The 22,171-nt window shown below is 33.3% G+C and overlaps 2 protein-coding genes across 5 annotated transcripts; both read left to right on the plus strand.

Annotated features, from left to right (window-relative positions):
- The first annotated feature begins 7,983 nt into the window (after positions 1–7,983).
- LOC125831620 (uncharacterized) lies at positions 7,984–12,042 on the plus strand. The gene is made up of 3 exons (XM_049510789.1): positions 7,984–8,272; positions 10,015–10,574; positions 11,653–12,042. Exons 1-3 carry the CDS (start codon positions 8,107–8,109, stop codon positions 11,902–11,904), a joined length of 978 nt encoding a protein of 325 aa, XP_049366746.1. The 5' UTR covers positions 7,984–8,106; the 3' UTR covers positions 11,905–12,042.
- A 2,199-nt stretch (positions 12,043–14,241) lies between these two features.
- Positions 14,242–21,288, plus strand: LOC125831627 (casein kinase II subunit beta-3-like). Of its 4 annotated transcripts, none has more exons than XM_049510796.1 (5): positions 14,242–14,711; positions 17,789–18,007; positions 19,682–19,791; positions 19,866–20,031; positions 20,989–21,288. In XM_049510796.1, the coding sequence occupies exons 1-5, from the start codon at positions 14,480–14,482 to the stop codon at positions 21,117–21,119; spliced, it is 858 nt and encodes a 285-aa protein (XP_049366753.1). In that variant the 5' UTR covers positions 14,242–14,479; the 3' UTR covers positions 21,120–21,288. The 4 variants fall into 4 exon arrangements, with proteins under 4 accessions (XP_049366753.1, XP_049366755.1, XP_049366754.1 ...); XM_049510798.1 differs by having other exon boundaries at positions 19,697–19,791; XM_049510797.1 differs by having other exon boundaries at positions 17,792–18,007.
- The last annotated feature ends 883 nt before the right edge of the window (positions 21,289–22,171 follow it).

Below are 22,171 nucleotides of genomic sequence, written 5' to 3' on the forward strand. Positions count from 1 at the left end.
TCAAAACTGTTGGACTATGGTCCATTATTGATATTGAATTCATGGATGTTCCAGAGGACACAACAATGACCGGAGAAGCTGCAAAACAATTGGAGAAAAATAGAAAATTGGATTACAAGGCACAATCTATCTTAATTGCAAGATCAAATTGAATGTATATAATAAAATTGTATATGCTAAGTCATCAAGGGAGGCTTGGATAATTTTAACAAAAGCTTATCGATATGTTTCAGATGTGAAGAGAAAAAACTTCAAGAGATTTGGAGACAGTTTGAATTGGCTCAGATGAAATCAACAGAATCAATCAAAGATTTCTTTATGAGAATTAAAGAAATTGTAGATGACCTAACGATCAATGGAGAAGTATTAGAAGAAGTTAAAATTATTGAAAATATATTGAATTCTCTACGTTAAGAGTTTCAAACCAAGAAAAATGATATTGAGTCTACTCGAAATCTGAATACCTTGAAGCTTGATGATCTAGAAGGTGAATTGGTGACATATGAGATGTCCATGAATCAACAGATAATAGAAACATTTGATGAAGCGTTGCAAGCAAAGGGGAGTAAACCTAATCCAAGAGAAGAAATATCAAACTAGGTTAAGAAAAATCAAAGATGTCAAAATTTCAGAGGTAAAGGACGAGGAAATAGAGATGTGATAGTAGAGGAGGAAGACCAAAAGAAAGGATGATCAATTAAAGGAAAAGGAAGAATCATCGAATCTGAAAGAAATATATGAAGAAGATCAGAGTTTAAAAATTATCGAGAAAGGAAAAGAAGACAGAGATAATTATATTATGGTATAAATGTTTTTGATTGCAAAGAAGGCTTCAATAGTTGTCAATCTAATAAATCAATAATTTCTTAAACAACTAAACAAATTTTTTTGGTGGAAACTGATGTTGCTGATGCTAGTAATTTAAGCCTAGAAACATAGACATGATTGGTCTATACAAAGTGAAGCTATTGAAAAAGAAATAGAAATATTCACTAATGTCTCACAAGAAAAATTAGTTGAAGCTTTTGAAGATGAAGTTGGTAATAAAATAAGCAAAAATGTTCACCAAGAGCAAGTTTTGATGATCTACCAAAAATTGAAGCAAAAACAATTGAAGTTCTAGATCCGCAATTGAAGTGCATGACTCTGAATAGTAAAGATACAATCAACTTTGAAACATTATTTAAAATTATAGGTTTTGAAGAGCATGAGAAATTATTTGTTGAAAATCCTACTCTACCGCATACACAATCAACTGAAGTCGAATGGACATGCAAGATCAAGTACAAATCAATTGGAGAAGCAGATGATTTTAAGGCAAGAATGGTTATTCAAGAATACAAGAAAAGAAAAAAGCATGATGATGACATTTTAAAAATGTTTAATATGAAAAATGCCAAAGGTGTTGATGTTACATATTTCAGAAAGTTAAAGAAGATGCTAGGCATAATCACATTTGATGATCTTGGTTTAAGGGAGGCTATGTAGGAAATAAACTAAGATTAGGATTCCTAAGTAGTTTATGATTCCTTAATAGTTTAGAATTTATTATTTATGGTATTTTCTTATTTATGTTTAATTAGAATTTGTTAGTTTTTATAGGTTCTTAGTCATAGTTTACTTTGGTTGTTGGTATTAGTATTATAAATTGGGGTGTCTTATTACATATTTTCAATGTAGTGAGAGATACATTCAATGTGTAGAGAGATACACTCTATGTACAAAAATTACAAGAGTCATTGAGTTATTGAATAAAGCCTCCTACCTACTATTTGTAGATTAATAAGTTTCTTCTATATAGTCATTTTTGGGTCTTTCACTTGTGCATATATTATTACCTTGGGTAATATTTTTTCCTTCAACACTGTTCAGCTGTGAAAAGTTGGAGCTAAGGAGAAACAATGTTTTACTTAGCATAGGGCAAGGCGTAAGCCTCGAGATATGGGACGTAAGCCCGATGAAGCTTTAATTTTTAATTTATAATATAGTATAATAATATAATAACACAACATTATAAAAATCCATCAATTGTTTGAAATAATTAAAAACATGATTAAGGAAACTCATAGAAAATAAAACTTCTAACATGATTATACAAGTATAAATAATCTAATATCTTGACTTTCTAATAATAAAAGAATCATTATTTCAAAAAATATATTATTATCATACTATACAATTTACCCACTAAAAGAAAATAATCAATAAAACTTACTAGTATTATTATAATAAAAATATCACTCCACCATGAATAAAAATAAAGTTACTTTCAAACAGCTAAATAAAATATGATACTTTTGAGACATATACAAAAACATGAAGACTAATGATAAGTGAAAAAGTAAAATTTCGGCATGTATTTTTAAAAGAAACGTTACGTAATATATAATCACCCTCACAGTGTTACCAAATAGTAAATATGCGATACTTACAACTTGTTATTTGAGTTACTTTCAATCTTTTTATTTTTATTGATTAAAAAAACTACTCCGTCCGTTTCACAAAGAGTGACCTAGTTTGACTTGGCACGGAGTTTAAAAAAATAAAGAAGACTTTTGAATCTTGTGGCCCTAAATTAAAGTTATGTCAAATGTACAAAATTGCCCTTTAATCTTGTGGTCTTAAATATGCACGTGGAAAGTTGAAAGTAAAATGTTACCAAAAAAGGAAAGAGGTCATTCTTTTTTAAACAAACTAAAAAGGAAAGGGGGTCATTCTTTTTGAAACGGAGGGAGTATTAAGTAACATTCATTTATTCAAGGACTATGAGGGTCAACAATGTTAACTAAAGAATTTATCACATAATTTGAGTAAAATCTAGTAGGCGAGCCCCGAGTGTTTGACATTGAGCGTGCTTAGGATGTACAGTTAGACGCTTAAGGCATAAGTATTACAGAACAAAGCCCCACACTTGAATCTCGAAGCGTTTTACTAGATCCCCGCCCCCGAGCTCACCCCGGAGACGAGTCCCAATAGAGTCTTTTATAACACTGGTCTTGATACGGTAATTCGCGATCTTCTTTTGCTTCAAATTGTACAAGTTTTCTTCTCATCTTTTCTAGTCCATTTCCCATTACTTCCGTTTTAGTTTTGGAAATGTACTTATTTTTTCTTAATTAAACTAATCAAATCATTTGGTATCATGCTAGTATTTTTATACCCTCCATCTAATTTTATATTAATGATTTTTTTCTGTATCTAGAAATAATTTAATTTTAAATTTATCATTTAGTCTTTATGACATGATTTTATATCCATAAAACTGTAATGGTACGAATTAAAAAATCTCTCTTTATTAGGCTAATTTAAACACATTTACATAAAATGAGATTGTATGGAAAAAAATGCGTCTAACAAAATAACGAATCGCATCACGGCACATAATTAAGTCAGAATTGGAAAGACGCTTACTATACCAAGGAAAATGGGGAAGGATTGTTCCTAATGCAATATGAGGTGATTCAACACCTGCGTTTGTTGTTTCTATATATATATATGCCGAGGCGGACCCACATGCATCTGTGAGGGTGCACGTGCATCTGACAACTTTTAAAGTTTTTTTGTGTATAGATAGTTTATAAAACGATAATATATTTGCTTGTGCACCCATATAACCAAAAGTCATATGGATGCACTGGTCGAAGTAAACACTTTGGACTGCAACTACGTGAGTTCGATTTTCGTGAGAGGTTACAATTTTTTGCCTTTAAAATCAGTTTTTCTTAACCGTTAACCTTTTAAAAAATTGCTTTTATTAAAAATTGTTCTTCTTTATTAATTTTTATATTTTTTAAATTATAATATTCAATATTGGTTAAAGGCAAAAAATAATAAAATTCAATATTAAAATTTATTGAGCCCTTAAAATTTAAGAGGCCTAAGCCTTTGTTAACCTTACCTTGAGTCACTCCTAGCCTTACTCTTGAGTCACTCTTAGTGGTGCTCCCCTATCTTCAAATATTGGATCCGCCTATGTGCAGTGGCGGATCCAGGATTTAGAGTTCGTGGGTGCCAAATAGACTTATCGATTAAATTAATTTTATATTTGATTGAATTATAAGTCTTTTCGATATATATCATAAATCAATCAATAAAATATAAATAATAAGATATTACACTTTTATTGAGTATTTAATCAAATAAAAGAAAAGTCAAAGAAGTAATAATGTAATTAATTTAATTTAAGTCAATAACAATTATAAAAAAAATAAAAAATTGTGTCAACTGTTTTTCCTTAAAAAACGTGCTTGGAGCCTTTTTTTTCTTCTTAAAAAACGTATGCAGCAAATTTCTCAAAAAAATAGATACAAATGGGATTCAAACCCGCAACATCAGCCTTCTAAAGTTGCCCTCCTACCATGGCACCACAAGCCAGTTTTGTTCTGTGGGTAGCACGCTTTATATATATATATATATATATATATACTGTATATATAAAGTTTCCGTCGAAGTTCGGGGGTGGCGTGGCACCCCCACAGCCCTTCATAGATCCGCCAGTGCCTATGTGTATATATATATACACATAGTACTATTTAAAAGCTTATTGTTAGATATCTCTTTTATTACCAAGATCATGCGGTTGTAAATTTATTACAAAGTTCAAATTTGTTATGTTTTATATGTTTAGTAATATAGCCTTATTTAGTGATATGGGTGATTTTTCCGTAGAAAAATATCCATTTTTGTTAAACTCGAAAAACAAATCAATGGAAGTGAACTTAAACATGCAACTATTATTGTTACAGTTTACCTTCATCCATGGTTAGGTTTAATCTTATTTAGTAATAGGGGTGATTTTTCCTTTAAAAAATATCCATTTTGTAAATCTCGAAGGCCAAATAAATCACCACAAAAAAACGATTCAATGAAAGTGAACTTAAACATGCATCTATTATTGTTACAGTTTACCTTCTTCCATGTTTAGGTTTTGTGTGACATTATTTATTATTGGAGAAATTTCATAAATAGCTAAGAGTTAAAACATAATGAGACTTTTTAATTAGCTATAATTTATCTAATTCCGTAACGTAATTATAGTTTCAGTAGTTATTAAATACATATCTCGCTGGAAACTTATTTATTTTTATACAATTTGGACTCTTAACTTAATTAATGAGGCGGTAATTTAAGTTATTAAAAAGGAAAACAATCTCACAAATCACGATTATTGTATCTAATTAGAATTTCTTACCAATTATAATTTCTACCAAAAAAACAAAAAATTTAAATTCCTAAATAAACATGTTAAAAATGACTTAATAAATATATAATGTTTATTTATTTATTCTCCTATTTTAGAAATGACAGTTTAAAGTACGAACACTGTTATATGGATGGTACTCTATGCAATAAAAGGTGTATATCAAAGATGGAATGAATTAAGGATGTTAGCAGAGGAATTTACATAATTTTGTTGGGTTAAATGATATCTGAGTATAATTGGAATTGCTACGTGTCTTCTTTAGGCTTAAATTTGCTTCTATAACTGTGTCGATGTCATTTTAGGATGCAATTGAACACACATCTAACTCTAACTTCTTCATTTTTGACATATTCCTATCTTAAATCAGTTCATGAATAATAAAGAAGGACTATCGTCTACTTGTGAAAATCGTTTTTATCACTTATGTACAAGGTATTTAGTTACAACACAATGCTTGCATATGACTTGCTACAATTCAATGAATGAACTTCTACATGTAGCACTCCAATTATATAAGCTACTAATTAAGTTGCTAAAATCTGTCTCCTACAATTTCAAGCCAATCAAGAATTCACAATCCAAATCCCTAACAAGAAAAAGAGGCAAATGCATTTTCTGAATTTCTTAAAATCCTTTTGATTTTCAAGGTTAATTCTTCCCGTTCAATTTTATAGTGTATTTTCAATTCCATCTTCAGCTGAAAAATAGACAATTCCAAGACAACATAGAAAATTACAAAGCTTTGATAAGTTTTTTTTTTTTTATAGCTTATTTAATATTCACATAATATTTTTATGATTACTTGATTTGATTATGTAGAGTAATGTGTCGAAATCAACACGAGTCTTTGAAATTGGAACCTTATCTTCATGGGGTACAACTCTTTTTTATTTATATGCAACAAAAATTGATTTTTTTCATTGATTTTTGTATTTCACTTCTACGTCTCAAGACATGTTATTCCATCTTTTAATCTTTATATTTGTCATTGTTGCTTGGTTGTTTATAAAGTTCATGATATCAACAACAACCAGAGAAAAGCTAATGTGGAAAATATTTTTCAAAATTTTATATTAAATGTTACTAATTCTTATCTTATTTTCTCGTGTGTTTGTATGGAAGACTTGAATTAACAAATAAAAAACTATTATATGCATCTTCATACCCACATGAGCACAAATGAAGTTAAAGCAAAGAAATCCTTTAGATTGGTTGTTGGAAGAGCACAATTACATTTTCCTGCACACATCGTAAGGAATGAACTTTTACTATACCTATGTATAGAAAAATTCTGGACTATGGATATTCAGTATCCATTTTTATTTTAATTATAGGGTGACACATTTAGCTTTTCAATTACTATTGAAAGAAAACTTTTAAGTGTTTGATATGTTGGGTCTGTGTTGTGCACGGGCTTCACCTTCTAGTATATATATTTACACACACAATTATTTGAAATATACAAATAAGTAAATGTATACAAATACTGATATTATACAAATAAATAGCTGAAACGTATACTTGCTGATAATATATAAGTACAAAATAAAAAATTGTACACAATTGTTGAGAATATACAAATAAGAAGGTTTGAAAAAAATAAGAAATCCTCAACAAACATTGATCCATAAAATCATATACAACATAATGTAAAATGTATTGATAGAAATACAAATTACAAAAAATATACAAAACAAATTATATAAATACCTCAACAATGCTGAAATTTTATAAATAATAGCTAGAATGCATACTTGCTGATAATATACAAACACAAAAAATAATTGTATATAATTGTTGAAAATACAAACCAAATCTCTCAACAAATCGTAAAACATTTAAACAAAAAAATTAATTGATAAATACACATGAATCTATTGTAAATTTACAATTGAAAATCTGAAAAACATGGATGCGTTTGTATACCTCGAGTGATTTTTTGGAAGGAATTTGTTCATTCATGATTTTGATTGTATCCAAGGATAAAACTGAAAACCAAAAAAAATTGATGTGATAACCAAATACAAAGAAAAAATATGAAAGTTGAAACCGCAATAAGTTTGGGTAGATTTAGATGAGACAGAAATCGAGGTTCCTGGAGCTTAGACTTGTTTCAGTTGAATGTCCTGTTTGAATATGGATTCTAGTCATTTAAAATTTTGCATTTGTTTTAGTTGAGTTGTCGAAGGCGTGACCTACCAAAATTTTGGATCTCTTTCTTTTGGTTATGTTAGATGTTAAATTATTCACAATTTAAGATATCATTTTTAGCTAAAGAAAGAAAAGTTAAAATCACCATAAGTTGCCCTTAAATCTTTGCTGCACAATTTGAAAGGGAAAGAAGAATTTCTAACTTTTGTTGAAGGGAAAGAAGAATTTCTAACTTTTGTTGAGTGAATTAAGGAGAAAAATAAATAAGAAGATTATGGAGAGACATAAATTATATAACTTTGTAAAAGTGTAGAAACGAAATATATAAAAAACGAAACGTGGTTTTTTGTGTAAATATGACTAAAAGTTAGTGGTGAGTGGTAAATTGTTCACTATAACTATGTTAAATAATTATGTAGTATATGTTTGCTTAATCGCTTAATTTTTTCTCTTTATAAATGTATTAATTCATTTAATATTTAATATATATATTAAAATATTTAAACATTTTATTTTAAATATTATTATGAAATATATTTAAATAATAATTTTCAAAAATATGTAGTATAATATAAAACTTAATTTCCTTTTTCTGAATTTTATATCGAATGTCAAATCATGAGGGCAAACTTGTAAAGCTACGTCTGAAGTCTGAACGAACCGACTTCACATGAGTTGTTACTCGCCGGCGGTGAGTGGAGGGGTGTGTTTTTATATAGCTAGGCGCTTGCAAGCGGAAATCGACGTCGTCTATGGCTAAATCTTTGAGTAATCAATCCATGGAGAAAATATCAGATAGGCTTTCAGGGCTTGATAACCTCTATTTCCCACGCGCTCAGCAATCGTCCGCCTCTACTGCCTTCCAACGCAAATCCCTCCTTATCGACCTTCTCTCTCGCGACACTCCCCTTTTTCTAGGTACTCTACTAATTTTTAGTATTTTTTTCTAGCGATTATAATGATCATATGTGTTTTATTTTTTATGTGGCTGATAATTGTGCAATTAACCTTGACCTCGTGGCGTTGCCAGAAATTCTGCTATTAGATTGTGATGGAACAACTTTTCCTCATCTAATCGATATGTTGGCCTTGAATTCATTATTTCCCCCTCCCTCAAAATATTCAGCACTTTCAATTATAAAAGGAGACAACATTGCATAGTTGATATACATAGAATCAGTTCTGCTTATCTTTGGAGAAATCTTAGTATTTCGTGTTAGACCTCTTATCTTATTGATGCTTTATGTTTGTCGGAGTTGTTGAGGCAAAAGCACCTTAGTCTAGTGGAACTTTAAGGCAAACTGCAATTAGAGTCGTGAGCTTTAGCGAATAAAGGTGCTAAGGAGCAGATAGAAAAAATCTAATGTGTGAAAAACTGACTAAACACAAACAATAGTTATTTAGATAAGATATTGAAGAGAAATATATGAGGTGATTCTCCCAGTTGGTGTACAGTTCTACTTTTATATCAAAAAAAATATATGAGGTGATTCGTGTCAGTTTAGCAAGCATAAAATGATTTTAAGTACTCAATGACAAATTTTCAGATATAAATTTCTAAAATCTTATTCCTTGATCAATTTAATAACCATTCTCACCGAAGGGTTGGTCTAGCGGCCAGTGAAGTGGGTGAAAACCATGAAAGATCATGAGCTAGACCCCAATAGAGACCAAAAATATTAGGTGATTTCTCTTCATTTGCCTAAGAGTTTTACCCGATGCCTATGCTAACATGAGATAGCTGTTACTCAGCACATGAGATAGATGGTACTCGGGGATATAGTCGAGGTGTGTGTAAGTTGATCCGGACACCACCATTATAATTTTTTTTTACTAATTCATTCAATGGATTTTTTTCATACTTATCTAGTGTCGTCGCACCCAAGGGTGTAGCCTAGTGATCAATGAAATGGATTGAGAACCATGAGGTCTCAGCTTCAAATTTCAATAGAGGCAAAAACTCTAGCTGTCTCTAGGTGATTTCTTTGATCTGTTCTAGCCTTGGCGGATCGAGTTATCTAGTATGTGTTGCTTGTGGGAGTTGGCAGGTAAACTGTGGAATTAGTCAAGGTGTGCGCAAGATGGCCCGGACACCACGGTTATAAAAAAGAATTATTATCTAGTGTGTCTTGTTAAAGACAGACCACGAGCCATGAGGCGCAGGCCTTGTTGCATTGGTGTGAGCACCAGCTAAGAGAGGCAAAGCAGACAAGCTTCACTTACTATCTTGGTTTAAGCGCTCATCACTCGAGCCTTTTACTCAACACTGATGTTTGTTTAAATGTTGAAAGCCAGTTTTGAGAGATCAAATATTTCCAAACAAGAGAGTGGTCAAATATATAAATTCATTATATAGGGAAGAAGGTGTAGGTTATTGTGCTCCAAATCATATGCACCTTGTATGGTTATTCCAACTGAAACAGTCCCTAGCACTTCCTCCCTCTTTGTAAATTTGAGGGTTCAACTTGTAAATGCTTAGGTTCCAGTAAATGGGCCTATTTGATTGAGCATGTTATTTGGGTTGTTTACCTCACTAAAGGCCTAATATCTCCTGTGCTGAACTAGAACTTTTAGCTTCATTATCTTTTAAATGAAGAAACATTATAAACTTCATTAATCTGTGTTTCTAAATATCTCTTTGTTGATTATTGGAATCTCAGAACGTTATGGATCGCAGTTAACATCAGATGAGCTAAATGAATTTGGAACTATGGAAAATGATTATGAAATCAATTGGCATCTGAATCGCTTGCGAAGTGTTATTAGCCCAACGCAAGATGATCTGAAGTCCAAATCAATTAAGATTAAGAACAGACGGCGAGCATATCTGGACAAATTGGTAAGTGATGGACAGTACTTTTCAGAGGATGCAATGAGGGAAAGAGAGCCATATTTGCACCATGAGTATATAGGGAGGTTTCAGGATCCAAGTGGGAGGAGCATGGCAAGACCGGGGGAGCGATGGTCTGAGACACTGATGAGGCGGTCAGAAGAGGCAATGCTTGTTAAGAAAATTAGGGATGAGCAACAGAGACGAGGCGTGGCTCAAAGTGATTGGATAGGGTTTGATAATCAGGAACTTGAGAAGATGGAGGAGGAAGAGGAAGAAGAAGAAGAAGAAGAAACCGAGGAGGAAGAAGAAGAAGAAGAAGAGGAGGAGGAGGAGCAGGAGCAGGAGCAAGACAAAGGTGAAAGGGACATCTCATCTAATAGACAAGAGGTAGTTGTTGTACCTTCTCTCACTTTGTAGATAGTATACACTAAAATATTTGTTGGGTCTGCTGGTTATTTGTAATTACATGCTAACTTGCAGGCTATATTCAGTAGATATTCATATTTGTCTTGTGTCTTGTTATTATATTGCATTTATGCCAAGGGAATTATGGATGATTGTCAATTGAAAGACATAATTTTGGTCATGTTTTGTCAAATATGGCATATTCTTTTTGTAGTTTTGCAACGATTGAGTAGGAATGGGATATCTGTTGGAGGTACTTTAGTATTGTGTGGGGGTTACAACATAAGGAGTTCTTTTAGTTGGTCTTCATAAAAATAAAGGAGTTCTTTAAGTTAGTACTTTCCCTAAAGTGTAAAAGTGTTTTAGCTTCTGGGAGTCTATCTGAAGCCTAATTCATTGCAACTTCTGACTCACTTATCTTTGTGATGTTCTGCGGTAACATGTTAACAAACTCTGGAGAGCTATGAAGTTATACTTCGTAATTGCCAGTTGGAAAGTCCTACTAGTGTGCCTTTAAATGGTGTCAATTTTTTATTTCTTTTTTTTTTGGGGGGGGGGGGAGGCAAATCTGAATGTACTATTGGCAACAGTCTAACTTAAAGCTGCAGTGTTTCCATTGAAATTGAGAAGTAAAAGTGTGATGTAAAAAGGATATGAATTTTTAGGTCTCTTCAGCTGAAAAACTGATATTTTAAAGAGCTTTCTTTTGCCTTCATAATCCTGGAGATCAAGTTTTCAAGTGTTATCTTGTTTGTTAGCTTATTTGGTTTATTCGGAAGTTTTTTAGAAGCTCAAGTTGGAGTCGTGTCAACAGGGAGCTCTCACCATTATCATTCTCCAATCACTGTCCATTATTGCCTTCCAGTTGTAGTGAAGCTTTGTAGAGGTTCAAGTTGGAGTTATATTTAGGTTTTGTTGAATGCATGCTTGTTTGCCAATAGTACCCTCACAGAATATGTTCTCGAAGTATAGACCATTGTCTTTTTGTTTAGCCTGTTATCCTTGGTAGGCTTTCTGTTCCTGTTACTTATCAGAAAATGATTTCTTTTCCTATATGAAGGTTCACCCAATCAATCTTGATGCTTCTAATGACGTGCCATCAGAAATGAGAAGAGCTGCTGTGATGGAAACTTTATCAACAGAGGAGATGCAAGAACGACTGGACCAGTTTTCTTACATCATGCAGGAAAAGTTTTTATTTGGAGAAGATAGTCTGGATTACTCAAAAATTGATGAGGATGAGACCTTGGATGATCACTGGATGAAAGAAGCAAATTATGATGCTGAAGAAAAGTACTTTGATGATGACTGAGCTTTAATTACCGAGTGGTTTTTAGCTTTTGATACTACTAGTCAGTCAAGTACTCATCTTGTTTGAGTTTCTATCATGTATATGCTATTAGCGTGTATGCAAATATGTTTAGGTTTTATGTGGCTGAAGGGAGTTTCTATAAGGTCATCGATGGCTGGGTTTGGTTTTTGAAGTTGCTTCCTATCCATCTTCTTGTGTTAAGCTTACAATTCCTTAATATATGGGATTAGCTAGTAAATTCACATTACAATTCAAGCAGCTTTTCAATAATCTTTAGTTGTGGAACTAATGAGATTTATATAGAGTGAAAGATGCTAAAATTCTAACCCAATCACTGTACAAGGATAGAGATTCTTGTCCAAATATGTGGCAATATGCCCAAGTCGCAGAATTCTGAATTATTGTACTAGCATCAGGTTTATGTCAATTGATAAGATAGAAACATTAGGGGATTTTGAGAAGGTTCCTAATTTGGATTTATTTTATTTGACTTTGTACGATAATAGTGAATTTATGAATCATTTGGGACATAAATGGTTCATAATTAGACATTGTTTTCTTTTGGGAGTTCCTATTTTTATTGGTCAACTTCTATCATGTTGAATTGTTGATGTAGAGTGAGTGGCTACAATTCCAATCCCACACAATTTGTACATTTTAGATACTGGATTTGATTTATGCCTAATCTTGCAATTGCCTTTAATAGGAAGTACTATTAATCTGAATAATTTGATTACTAAATCAACTTCAATCACCAGTGCTCTCTGATTCAAGAAAATAAAATGGAAGAGCAACCAATTTAATCCCTTAAATTATGTTGGTGTTTGGTCATAGGATTTGAGAGTCTGATTTAAATCAACGTTGTTTATGAAATTTGCATAAAATTATAATTTCAATTTTCAAATTCTAAATTCTCTGAAAAGTAGGATTTGAAATTTCAAATTGTGATGTCAATTTTTTTCAAATATAAAATTTGACTCCATAAATTTATATTTTACAAAAAATAAAAGACTTAAAATTTTAGAGTTTAATTGACTCATGTTTGACATGTAGAGTTTGTATGTAACATGTGTGTGTGTGTGGGGGGGGGGGGATTCTATCAAATAATAGCTAGTTACTATTATAGTTGATTTATCAATGGCAACAACATCAACATAAGTGTAGTCTCATAATGTGAGATGTTGGAAGCGTAGAGTGTAGGCGAATCTTAGCTCAAGAAAAAAACATTCTAGAAAAAGAAGTATCAAAAGTATGAGAAACAATAAATAATACCAAAAAACAACATATAGTAACATAACATAAACTACAACAAAATAATACGATGATTGAGATACAAGGAACAATAGATTGTAACAAATATTAAAGGTTCGGAAACTACTAAAACAATACTATGATTATTAATATGAATAGAGCGCGAGACAACTGTCACCTACTAACCTTTTACCTTAATTCGTGTCCTCCACACTCCTATATTCCATGTCCTCTGTAAGCTGAAATTGCATCATATTCCACCTAATCACATTTCAGAATACTTCTTAGTCTACCTCTACCTCTCCTTGATACTTCTTTGATCTATCTCTACCTCTCTTGAAACGATTCATAAATAACCTCTCACATCTTTGTACTAAGACATATGTGTATCTCCTCTCCGGCATCTTGTCCTCTGCTGAAGCTACTCCCATCTTGTCCTAGATATCCTCATTTCTAACTATATCTCTTTTAGTAGCATGCAGTTCTATTGCAATATCCTCACGTCCACAACTTTTATCTTGTGAGCACGAGAGTTCTTAATTGACAATTACTATGCCCCATACAACTGAGTTGGTTTGACCATCATTCCTTAGAACTTACCTTTCAGTCAATTTTGATGGCATCTTCCTGTTACACGGGGCTCTGACTGCAAGCCTCCATTTCACCCCAACAGTGAGTGACATCCTTGTTAATGCTTCCATTTTCTTAGATAATAGATCCAAGATACTTGAAACTTCCTCTCTTTTGGATGACATGTGTATCAAACCTTACTTTCACGTCAGACTTATGTGTTATCTCACTAAACTTACCATTAAGATATTTTAAAATAATGAACAAGTAAAAATGAACCAAAGAATCAACGGTAATAACTAAGCTGATTTTAAATCATGTCCAACCGGCCCTAAATCCAAAGGATATAAGATGTTACAATTTTGGCAAATTGACATCCACCAAACAAAAAGATTCAAAGTTACTGGTGAAGTCATCAGTGACAAAGGTTACACGTATACAATCGCACCACGATAAAATAGATGTCCAAGCGACGATACACTAGCATTACCCATCCGAAAAAAATCGCCCAAGCAAAGCTAAGCTCTTCCCGCCGGTGTTTATTTATCACCTTCTCCGGTCACAATTCCCTTTTTTTCTCTCTCTAAAACAAATCACCAATAATCATAGATTAGAGAGAGAAAATGGGATAACCTTCTATCTCCCTTCAATCCCCAACCAAAACCCTAAGTTTCTCTCTCCTCATTTCTCGGACATCGAAGCCCTAGGGTTCGAGTCCTGTTGTTTAGTTGTCGTATAAGCTGAGGAGAGAGATATGTACAAAGAAAGAAGAGTTGGCGGTGGATCGAAGCCGGAGATGGGACGTGTAGGTGATAGGAAGAGATTAAATGAAGCCTTGGATAAGCACTTGGAGCGCTCATCTCCTTCTACCTCCACTACTACTGTCAGGGGTACTAATGGAAAGGATCATCGCTTTGCCTTGTCCAAATCCAAGGACCAGCTCAGAAACTCTGCTCCTCCTCCTCCTGATAATAAGTGCTCTGATGGTATACACACTTTATTTTCCTTACATCCTATTTTATAATGGTAAATTTCTAGGATAGAGTTTAAAATGTTAATGCATATATATAAGCATGTATGTAGTGATTGTGGAAGAATTTATTCATGAGTGATTATGTAAGAAAATGTTGAAGTGATGGTTGAGAAGTTCAATATAGAAAATATCACGCTAGAGTTTTAACATTTGGATAGCTTAAGGGAATAGTTTGAATTCTTGGAAGTTGTACAAAAATGGATGTTAGACATTTTAGATGTTCCGAAATGGAATGGAAATAGTCATATGTTGGAGTGAAGGGAGTATACTGTATTTATGTTGGTTGTTATCTAATTAAAGTTTTAGGTTTTAGAGGTTGAAATTTGTCTGCACAATTTCATTTTTACTTTAATGGTTATCAAAATTAATTGGGAAGAGTAATTATGATCAAATTACATTTTAAAGCATGATGAGAAGATCAGGACTCTTACAAGTGTAAAGCTTTTTCTGCATTTGGTGACATTAAAGCTTCATGTGGCACCATGTTGATTCTAGTGCTAGTGTTGTTATTAATGGCTATCATCATATCATTCACCCTCCTATCCTCTACCGCTTGCTCCCTAAGTTCCCTGTCTACTAAAATGCCTACTCTGTTCCTACTCCTCGAGTTTCCTAGTACCACAACTTAAACCTGACTACATCTTTAGCCTTGGTTCCTACTAATTTGGTTTCCTGGACACATGCTACATTGATCAACATGGTGCATAGGGACCACTTCGAGAGGATATGATGAAGCACATGGAGTTTTTGGCTTTGGGGATATAAATGACAGAGGAGTGTCACTTTTAGACTTCACGGTAGCTTTTGAGCTGGTCATAGTTAACTTGAGCTTTCATAAGAGGGAAGAACACTTGGTGACCTATCGTGGTGTATAATACACCGACAGATTACCTGCTCCTTAGGAAGTGTGATAGAGGTTTTCTCAGAAAAGGAAGTGTGGTAGAGGTAACTGCAATGACTACAAGGTTATTCCGAGCGAGAATCTTACAACCATTATAAGCTCATGGTTATGAATTTCGATATCAAGAGAAAAAAGAAGACTAGAACTGCATATGACCAGCCAAGGATTAGATGGGGAAGCCTGACTGAGGCCAAAGCTCAGGAGATTAGGGAGAAGTTGGTGACTATAGGGGCTTGGGGCAGTGGTGAGTATGCAAATAGTATGTGGGCTAGTACAACTGACTGCATCAGAGTAGTAAGTCCCTGATATATCCTGATAGAAGTGTTAGTTCAGCATGTTCGAGACTTACTTGGGAATAAAAGGATGGCATCGTTGCAACATCACCTATCCATTTGTGAGATATGAATGAAAACAAACTTCTACTGTTATTTCAAAGAGCGGATATGCACGTAACAATAAGCTTATAATCAATAAAACAACTCAGACTTATCTTCCAGGATGAACATAGTAGATTTGTTTAGCTATAATAAGTGAAACAATTCAGGCGAATCTTCATATTTTTTTGCTCTTTTTTTCTTTTGGCACTTCCTAGGGTGGATCATGGATGAGCATTCGTCACTTGCATGAGACTAAGCCATGCCATTTATTTTGTATCTGATTGCTTTATGAAGTCCTCACATTAATTATACTTGAGGGTTACAGTTAACGCCCTGATGTGGGACTTTCCTCCAGAAAAAAAAAAAGAATATAAAAATACAAGGCCCTGATATATCCTGATAAAAAGAACGTAAGGTCTTGATATAAGACTCGTGTTTAGAGATTATTATGACATTTACCCTTAGAATTTTCCAATTCAAGAGGATGATCAGTCTGTGAGATACATAGTTAGTAACACGCATTGAGTTCATTAAATGAACATTGGAGAGTGCACTTGACCTCAGCCAAAAGGTCGAGAAAGATTTCATTAAATGAGCATTGAAGAGGAAGATCACATGTATTCATTTCTTTCTCCAATTAGCCAACTGATGGGGTTGATTTTTGGCATACTTCCACCCTATTTCTCTTCTAGTTATATGCAAAACTAGACTCGTCGCTCTTTGAAATTGAAAAAGAAAAGGGAAGTCCAGAAAACCTAGTCTCCTCTTCCCAGTTTCCACTAGTCAAATGACTCCAGATGCAAAGGTATTACTTCTGCTTTTTAATGGGTACAACAATCAACATAGACCAAAGTGAGAAATGCATCTCTAAAGTACAGCCCTTCGTGAAAGATTTTGAGAGCTTGCTAGTAAGTAACTTGAAGCCTATAATTTTAAAGGTGCAAGGGTCAATGCTCATCTATCCCCTTTCCACGATCTTGGCTAAAAAGAAAAGAGCAACAATGATAGCGAAAATGATAAAATTTAACACAAGTAGAATATCTTTTTTTTAAAAAAATTAAATAAAATTGAAACACAAGTAGAACATCTTAAATAGCTTGTTCCTCATCCGATCCTTTTATAGTCTTTTTTTTAGATGGTAACAAATTTTATATAGTCTATAAGCACAAAGGTTGTACTGGCCATAATTACTGGAAAATGTACCAAATATACATCAGATATTTCTATCTCCTTGCAAAGATCCTAGAGCATCTAGAATAGCTTCTGAATCTCTAGTGATTCTTGTTTTACACCAAAGATAAAACAGCAGCACATAATGCATTTTTATCTTCTGGATTGAACTACCATCTTCAAAACACCTAGAGATCCTTTCTTTCCACATAATCCTTCTTTAGTATTAAAAGTTGGTAATAATAAGATAAAAGTTTGAAAATTTGAGAACTTCAATTGGCTGGTTTTGACCAGTGAATCAATGCACTAGGTGTTTTAATAAGGAAAATATAGGTTTAGTCCATGGGATCACCTGAATGAAGCACCTTTTAAATTTCCCAAACACTCCAAAAGTGCTTAAAAGCTATTTTGGCTTAAAAGCACTTAAAATAAGCCAATCAAAACAGGCTCTTAATCCATAAGTTCTTACGAAAAGGGGATTCATATCTTATAATTATAAGTTTTGCTAAGCAGTTTAATTGATTTTGTCCAGTTATGAAACTAAATTTTCTTGTAGTTTTTACTTGTGTTTTCCATTTGCAGCAGAATCTGAAACAGACAGTGAGGCATCAGATATTAGCGGTTCTGATGGAGAAGACACTTCATGGATCTCATGGTACTGCGGTCTACGTGGGAATGAGTTCTTCTGTGAAGTTGATGATGACTACATCCAAGATGACTTTAACCTGTGCGGTCTAAGCAGCCTCGTACCATATTATGATTATGCACTTGATCTGATTCTAGACGTCGAATCTTCTCATGGTGAGTTTTCTCTTTCCATATTGTGACCACTTCTTTCTGCTAGGTACTGTGATTTGCAAATTGCACATCTGAGTATCTAAGGTTTCAATCGCTGTCATGATTGGCTTGTTCCTCACTGTTCTCTTAGGGGTCGTTTGGTAGAGTGCATTAGAAAAAAATGCATGCATTAGCTTTGTGTATTATTGGGGGTCGTTTGGTAGGGTGTATAAGAATGGTGCTAAACAGTATCATAATGCTTGTGTTATTTCTTATCCATTGTTTGGGTTGGTGTATTAAAAATAGCATGCATTGCATAATTCTTCTTAAAATATTTACTTACAAAGATACCCTCCACAAATATAGTGGAATAGATGTAAAAAAGGTTTTGAGGGGAAATTGGTTAGTTAACCATGCTAATGCATGCATTAAATCCCCCTGCATTACTAATATCATGGTTTTCCATGTATTAGTAATACACAAAAGAGTGTATAACTAATGCTTGTATTAGTTATACAAAGATTGAAAAAGTATACCTAACAAGTTACTATTAATACACAAAGCTAATGAATGTTTGGTACACTTTTTCATCCTATTTGGTATTAAGGTATGTACAACTAATACATGGAAATCCACGGTATTAGTAATGCAAGGGGTTTCAATGTATGCATTAGCATGGTTAAAGACATAGGTGCCTCTGGAGAAAACCTTCTCCACCTACTTGTGGATGGTATTTTGTAAACAATTTTTTAGAAACTATGCAATGCATGTTATTTTTAATACACCAAACCAAACACTACATAAAAAATAATCTCAGCATAATTAATGCAAGCATAACTAATGCACTATTTTTATACACCATACCAAACGACCCCTTAGTCAATAGCAGTTGTAGTTGAAGAAAATTAGACGGACCATATTACAAATGGTTTGACATTTAGATAGATTTGTTTGCCGTCATGGATCTTAGCTGATATTTGTTACTCTCAGGTGGAATGTCTTAATAATCTGTAGTGCTAGCATTAAGATGATTGTTTCATTACTAACAATTAAAATAAAAAAAGAGATGATTGTTGTATTAGTTTCCCATGTGTATTGTTCTTGCCGTACTAGTATGCATCTGGATGCTTCTTATGCTTTGCTAGTTTGAAGGTAATCATGTCTTCTTCTGAGAGTTTAAAGGACGCCAGAGAGGAGGTATATTTGTATATAAGTTCTCTGAAAGTAGAGGTTGTGTTGGTGACTGTTCAAAGTGAAATAGTTCCCCAGCTTGGACTGAGAATGAAGACTGGTTTTGTTGACTTAACGTCGTGTATAATTTTATAATCTTGTCCTAAATATGCCAAGTGAATAATCTACCAGTCGAAGAAACAGTATTAACATTGGAGCTGTATTTTGTTGAAAGTAAACATCTTATTTCGGATAAGACTGTTCAGAGTGGGGTTTGTGATTGGTATTTTCTTATATCTTAGAGGAGAACTTTGGCTTTTTATAGTTACCACAATAGTAATTTTGAAGAATTTTCTCTATATAAGATTTTAGCAAATTAGAGATATGTCCTTGTTCTGAGAAGCATTTCTCCATGCCATTATAGAAGTCATGTTTATACCGTTAGGATTTAAAAAAGGTCCTCTGCCTGTTATCTTGTGGTAGTTCCTCAAAGGTCCTATGATCGATGAGAATACCTGAAATGTGTAGGTGATATGTTTACAGAAGAACAGAATGAACTAGTTGAATCAGCAGCAGAGATGCTTTATGGTCTAATACATGCCCGCTACATCTTGACAACAAAGGGACTCGCTGCTATGGTAAGAATTTTTGTATCATTGAAAATTATATGTGGTCATAGCTATAATAATTGGAAGGTATCTGGTCTTTTCAGTTAGAGAAGTACAAGAATGCTGAGTTTGGGAGATGTCCAAGAGTTTACTGCTGTGGACAACCATGCCTCCCTGTTGGCCAGTCAGACATTCCTCGACAAAGCAGGGTGAATATATACTGTCCTCGATGTGAAGATGCGTATACACCTCGGTCAAGATATCATGAGAGTATCCTTTTTGTTCTGCTTTGTTATTTCTTAATGCAACCATCAACATGCTGTCTGCATTCCCTCATCTTGCCTTTTTCCTTTCATCTGAAATGTGTAAAACTAGGAACTTGAATTTTGGCGATTTGAAAACAAAAGAATACATGAATGTGGTTTGCACGTCTCACCTACCATGAGAAGATTAAATGATTGGCATATTCCTTTATCCTTACCTCTTTCTTTTACCTCCATCAAATTCATTTTCTTAAGTTCCCTGTCATTTTCTATTTACTAATAATCCAGAAAAAGGAATCTAATGCCTGTCTTTTTCTTTAAGGTTCAAAAGGTAGTGCAGTTCAAAATTTAATGTCTTGTATCTCCCTACATTGAATTGAAATTGGATCTTTCATCTCATAGTGAAAAGTTATAGAGGATATTGGTGTTATGAGAAAATTGGGATGTTTAATTTACCTTAGAGTTGGCAACTATTTTTGTCATGTTAGCTTTTATTTGAGTCTTTTAATACTGTCAGAGATTTATATGCCACTAGATAATATAGAGAACTTCTAGTATTTTTTATTTATTTTATATAATATTGTCCTGAGATGAGCTTAAGTATAGTTGCAATGTCAACAAGGATAATATAGTTAACCCAACTTGTTGGGACTGAGGCATAATTGTTTTAGTAGCATTTACGATATCGGAAGATCTTAAGAGTAAACAATATCTTACGTTGGAACATTTCTTCCACAACTGCCACCATGTTTATTTTTCTCGTATTTTCTTTTAAGTACATCAAACAAGTTGTGGATGGGTGGACATATTTGAAGAGGGAATCAATCTGTAAATACTATTGAATCTGTCCGCGACACATTTAGACATTTTCTCTCAAGCAAGGCAGGGATGATATTTTATTTTCTCCTCTCCATTTTTGCATATATATCAATGTCTCTTTTGCATTTCCTTTACTATGTCAAAGACATTGATGGAGCTTACTTTGGAACCACATTTCCACACCTGTTCTTGATGACTTATGGACACCTCAAGCCACAGAAGATTTCTCAGAGCTATGTTCCCAGAGTGTTTGGTTTCAAGGTCCACAAGCCTTGATCCTGATAGTGACCTACTGGCGATGTTTTCCTTATTAATGTGCTAGCAGAGGTAATGCTTTTAATAGCACAACTAGAAATTGTAAGGTTCTGTTATAGGTTTTATTCTCATACAGGCTTTTGAAGATGCTGTGTGATAACAAATTAACTTGAGCTGCGTTTATGTATGAGGACCAATTCTCCATTGCTACAGTTTGTGCCTGTGAGAATCTCTCAAGACTGCATTACAAAATCTTTTGTTACGTGAGTTCCATGTCAATGTACACCCAAGTATCGTAACTTGGATTTGACACATGATACTATTTTGTACGTACGGTGGACTTCTGGCCTGGGGTTTCAATTGACTGTCATTGTGTTCTTTTAGAGTATACGTCATGTCTTTCCCTTTTGACTTCTAGCTGTGCATTATTTTACTGGGTGAAAGATCTTATGTGCTGGTAAATAGTTAACTTTTGCATTGTGGCTAAGATAAAGTCATTAAAATTCCTGCCTTGGGGTTTTGGCTAGGTTTAATGGCAAGATCCAAGTGCTAACCACCTTATGCACAGAATCCTTGAACCTGCAAAATAATAGCTACAACTGTATAACCCTAGCTAGTTTTCGTATACGATTTACTCATTACTCAGGAAATAAATGCCAGAAGATAATTTCAAAATATATTAATCCTTAAATATGTTCCTTCAGATTATAAATAAGTACACCATAATTGATTAACCTTGAAGAATGGTAATTTAACTCCATATATAGATTGGATATTTTCGCAATTGCCCTTGAAAGATTTTTCTAATATGTATGAAGCAGGTTCACCAATAATGTCATTGAGTTTCTCTAAAATCTTGATTTCATTTTATGGTGTTTTATTTTTTTAATTGATACTCATTAAGATTTAAGATGGTCAAATATATTCTTCCTAATTTTTATTAATGAAATGTTAATTTTGTATGTCAGTCAAATATACTTTCTTCATCTACAATTCGATATAGTCCACCGTAAAATGATTTTATGTGACACTCAACATTGGACATTCTATTAAACTTATTACACTTTTGTTCA

This window comes from Solanum verrucosum, unplaced genomic scaffold (assembly GCF_900185275.1).
Source record: "Solanum verrucosum unplaced genomic scaffold, falcon-dt-bn FXZP01000049.1, whole genome shotgun sequence".
NCBI classification, from domain to species: domain Eukaryota; kingdom Viridiplantae; phylum Streptophyta; class Magnoliopsida; order Solanales; family Solanaceae; genus Solanum; species Solanum verrucosum.

Excerpts from the sequence above, each read along its gene's own strand:
- LOC125831620 (XM_049510789.1), top strand. The coding sequence starts at position 8,107 with ATGGCTAAATCTTTGAGTAATCAATCCATGGAGAAAATATCAGATAGG. Across the intron at positions 8,273-10,014 it reads CGACACTCCCCTTTTTCTAG|AACGTTATGGATCGCAGTTA; the intron begins GTACTCTACTAA and ends TTGGAATCTCAG. Across the intron at positions 10,575-11,652 it reads TCTCATCTAATAGACAAGAG|GTTCACCCAATCAATCTTGA; the intron begins GTAGTTGTTGTA and ends TCCTATATGAAG.
- LOC125831627 (XM_049510796.1), top strand. The coding sequence starts at position 14,480 with ATGTACAAAGAAAGAAGAGTTGGCGGTGGATCGAAGCCGGAGATGGGA. Across the intron at positions 14,712-17,788 it reads TGATAATAAGTGCTCTGATG|CAGAATCTGAAACAGACAGT; the intron begins GTATACACACTT and ends TTCCATTTGCAG. Across the intron at positions 19,792-19,865 it reads CAAAGGGACTCGCTGCTATG|TTAGAGAAGTACAAGAATGC; the intron begins GTAAGAATTTTT and ends TGGTCTTTTCAG.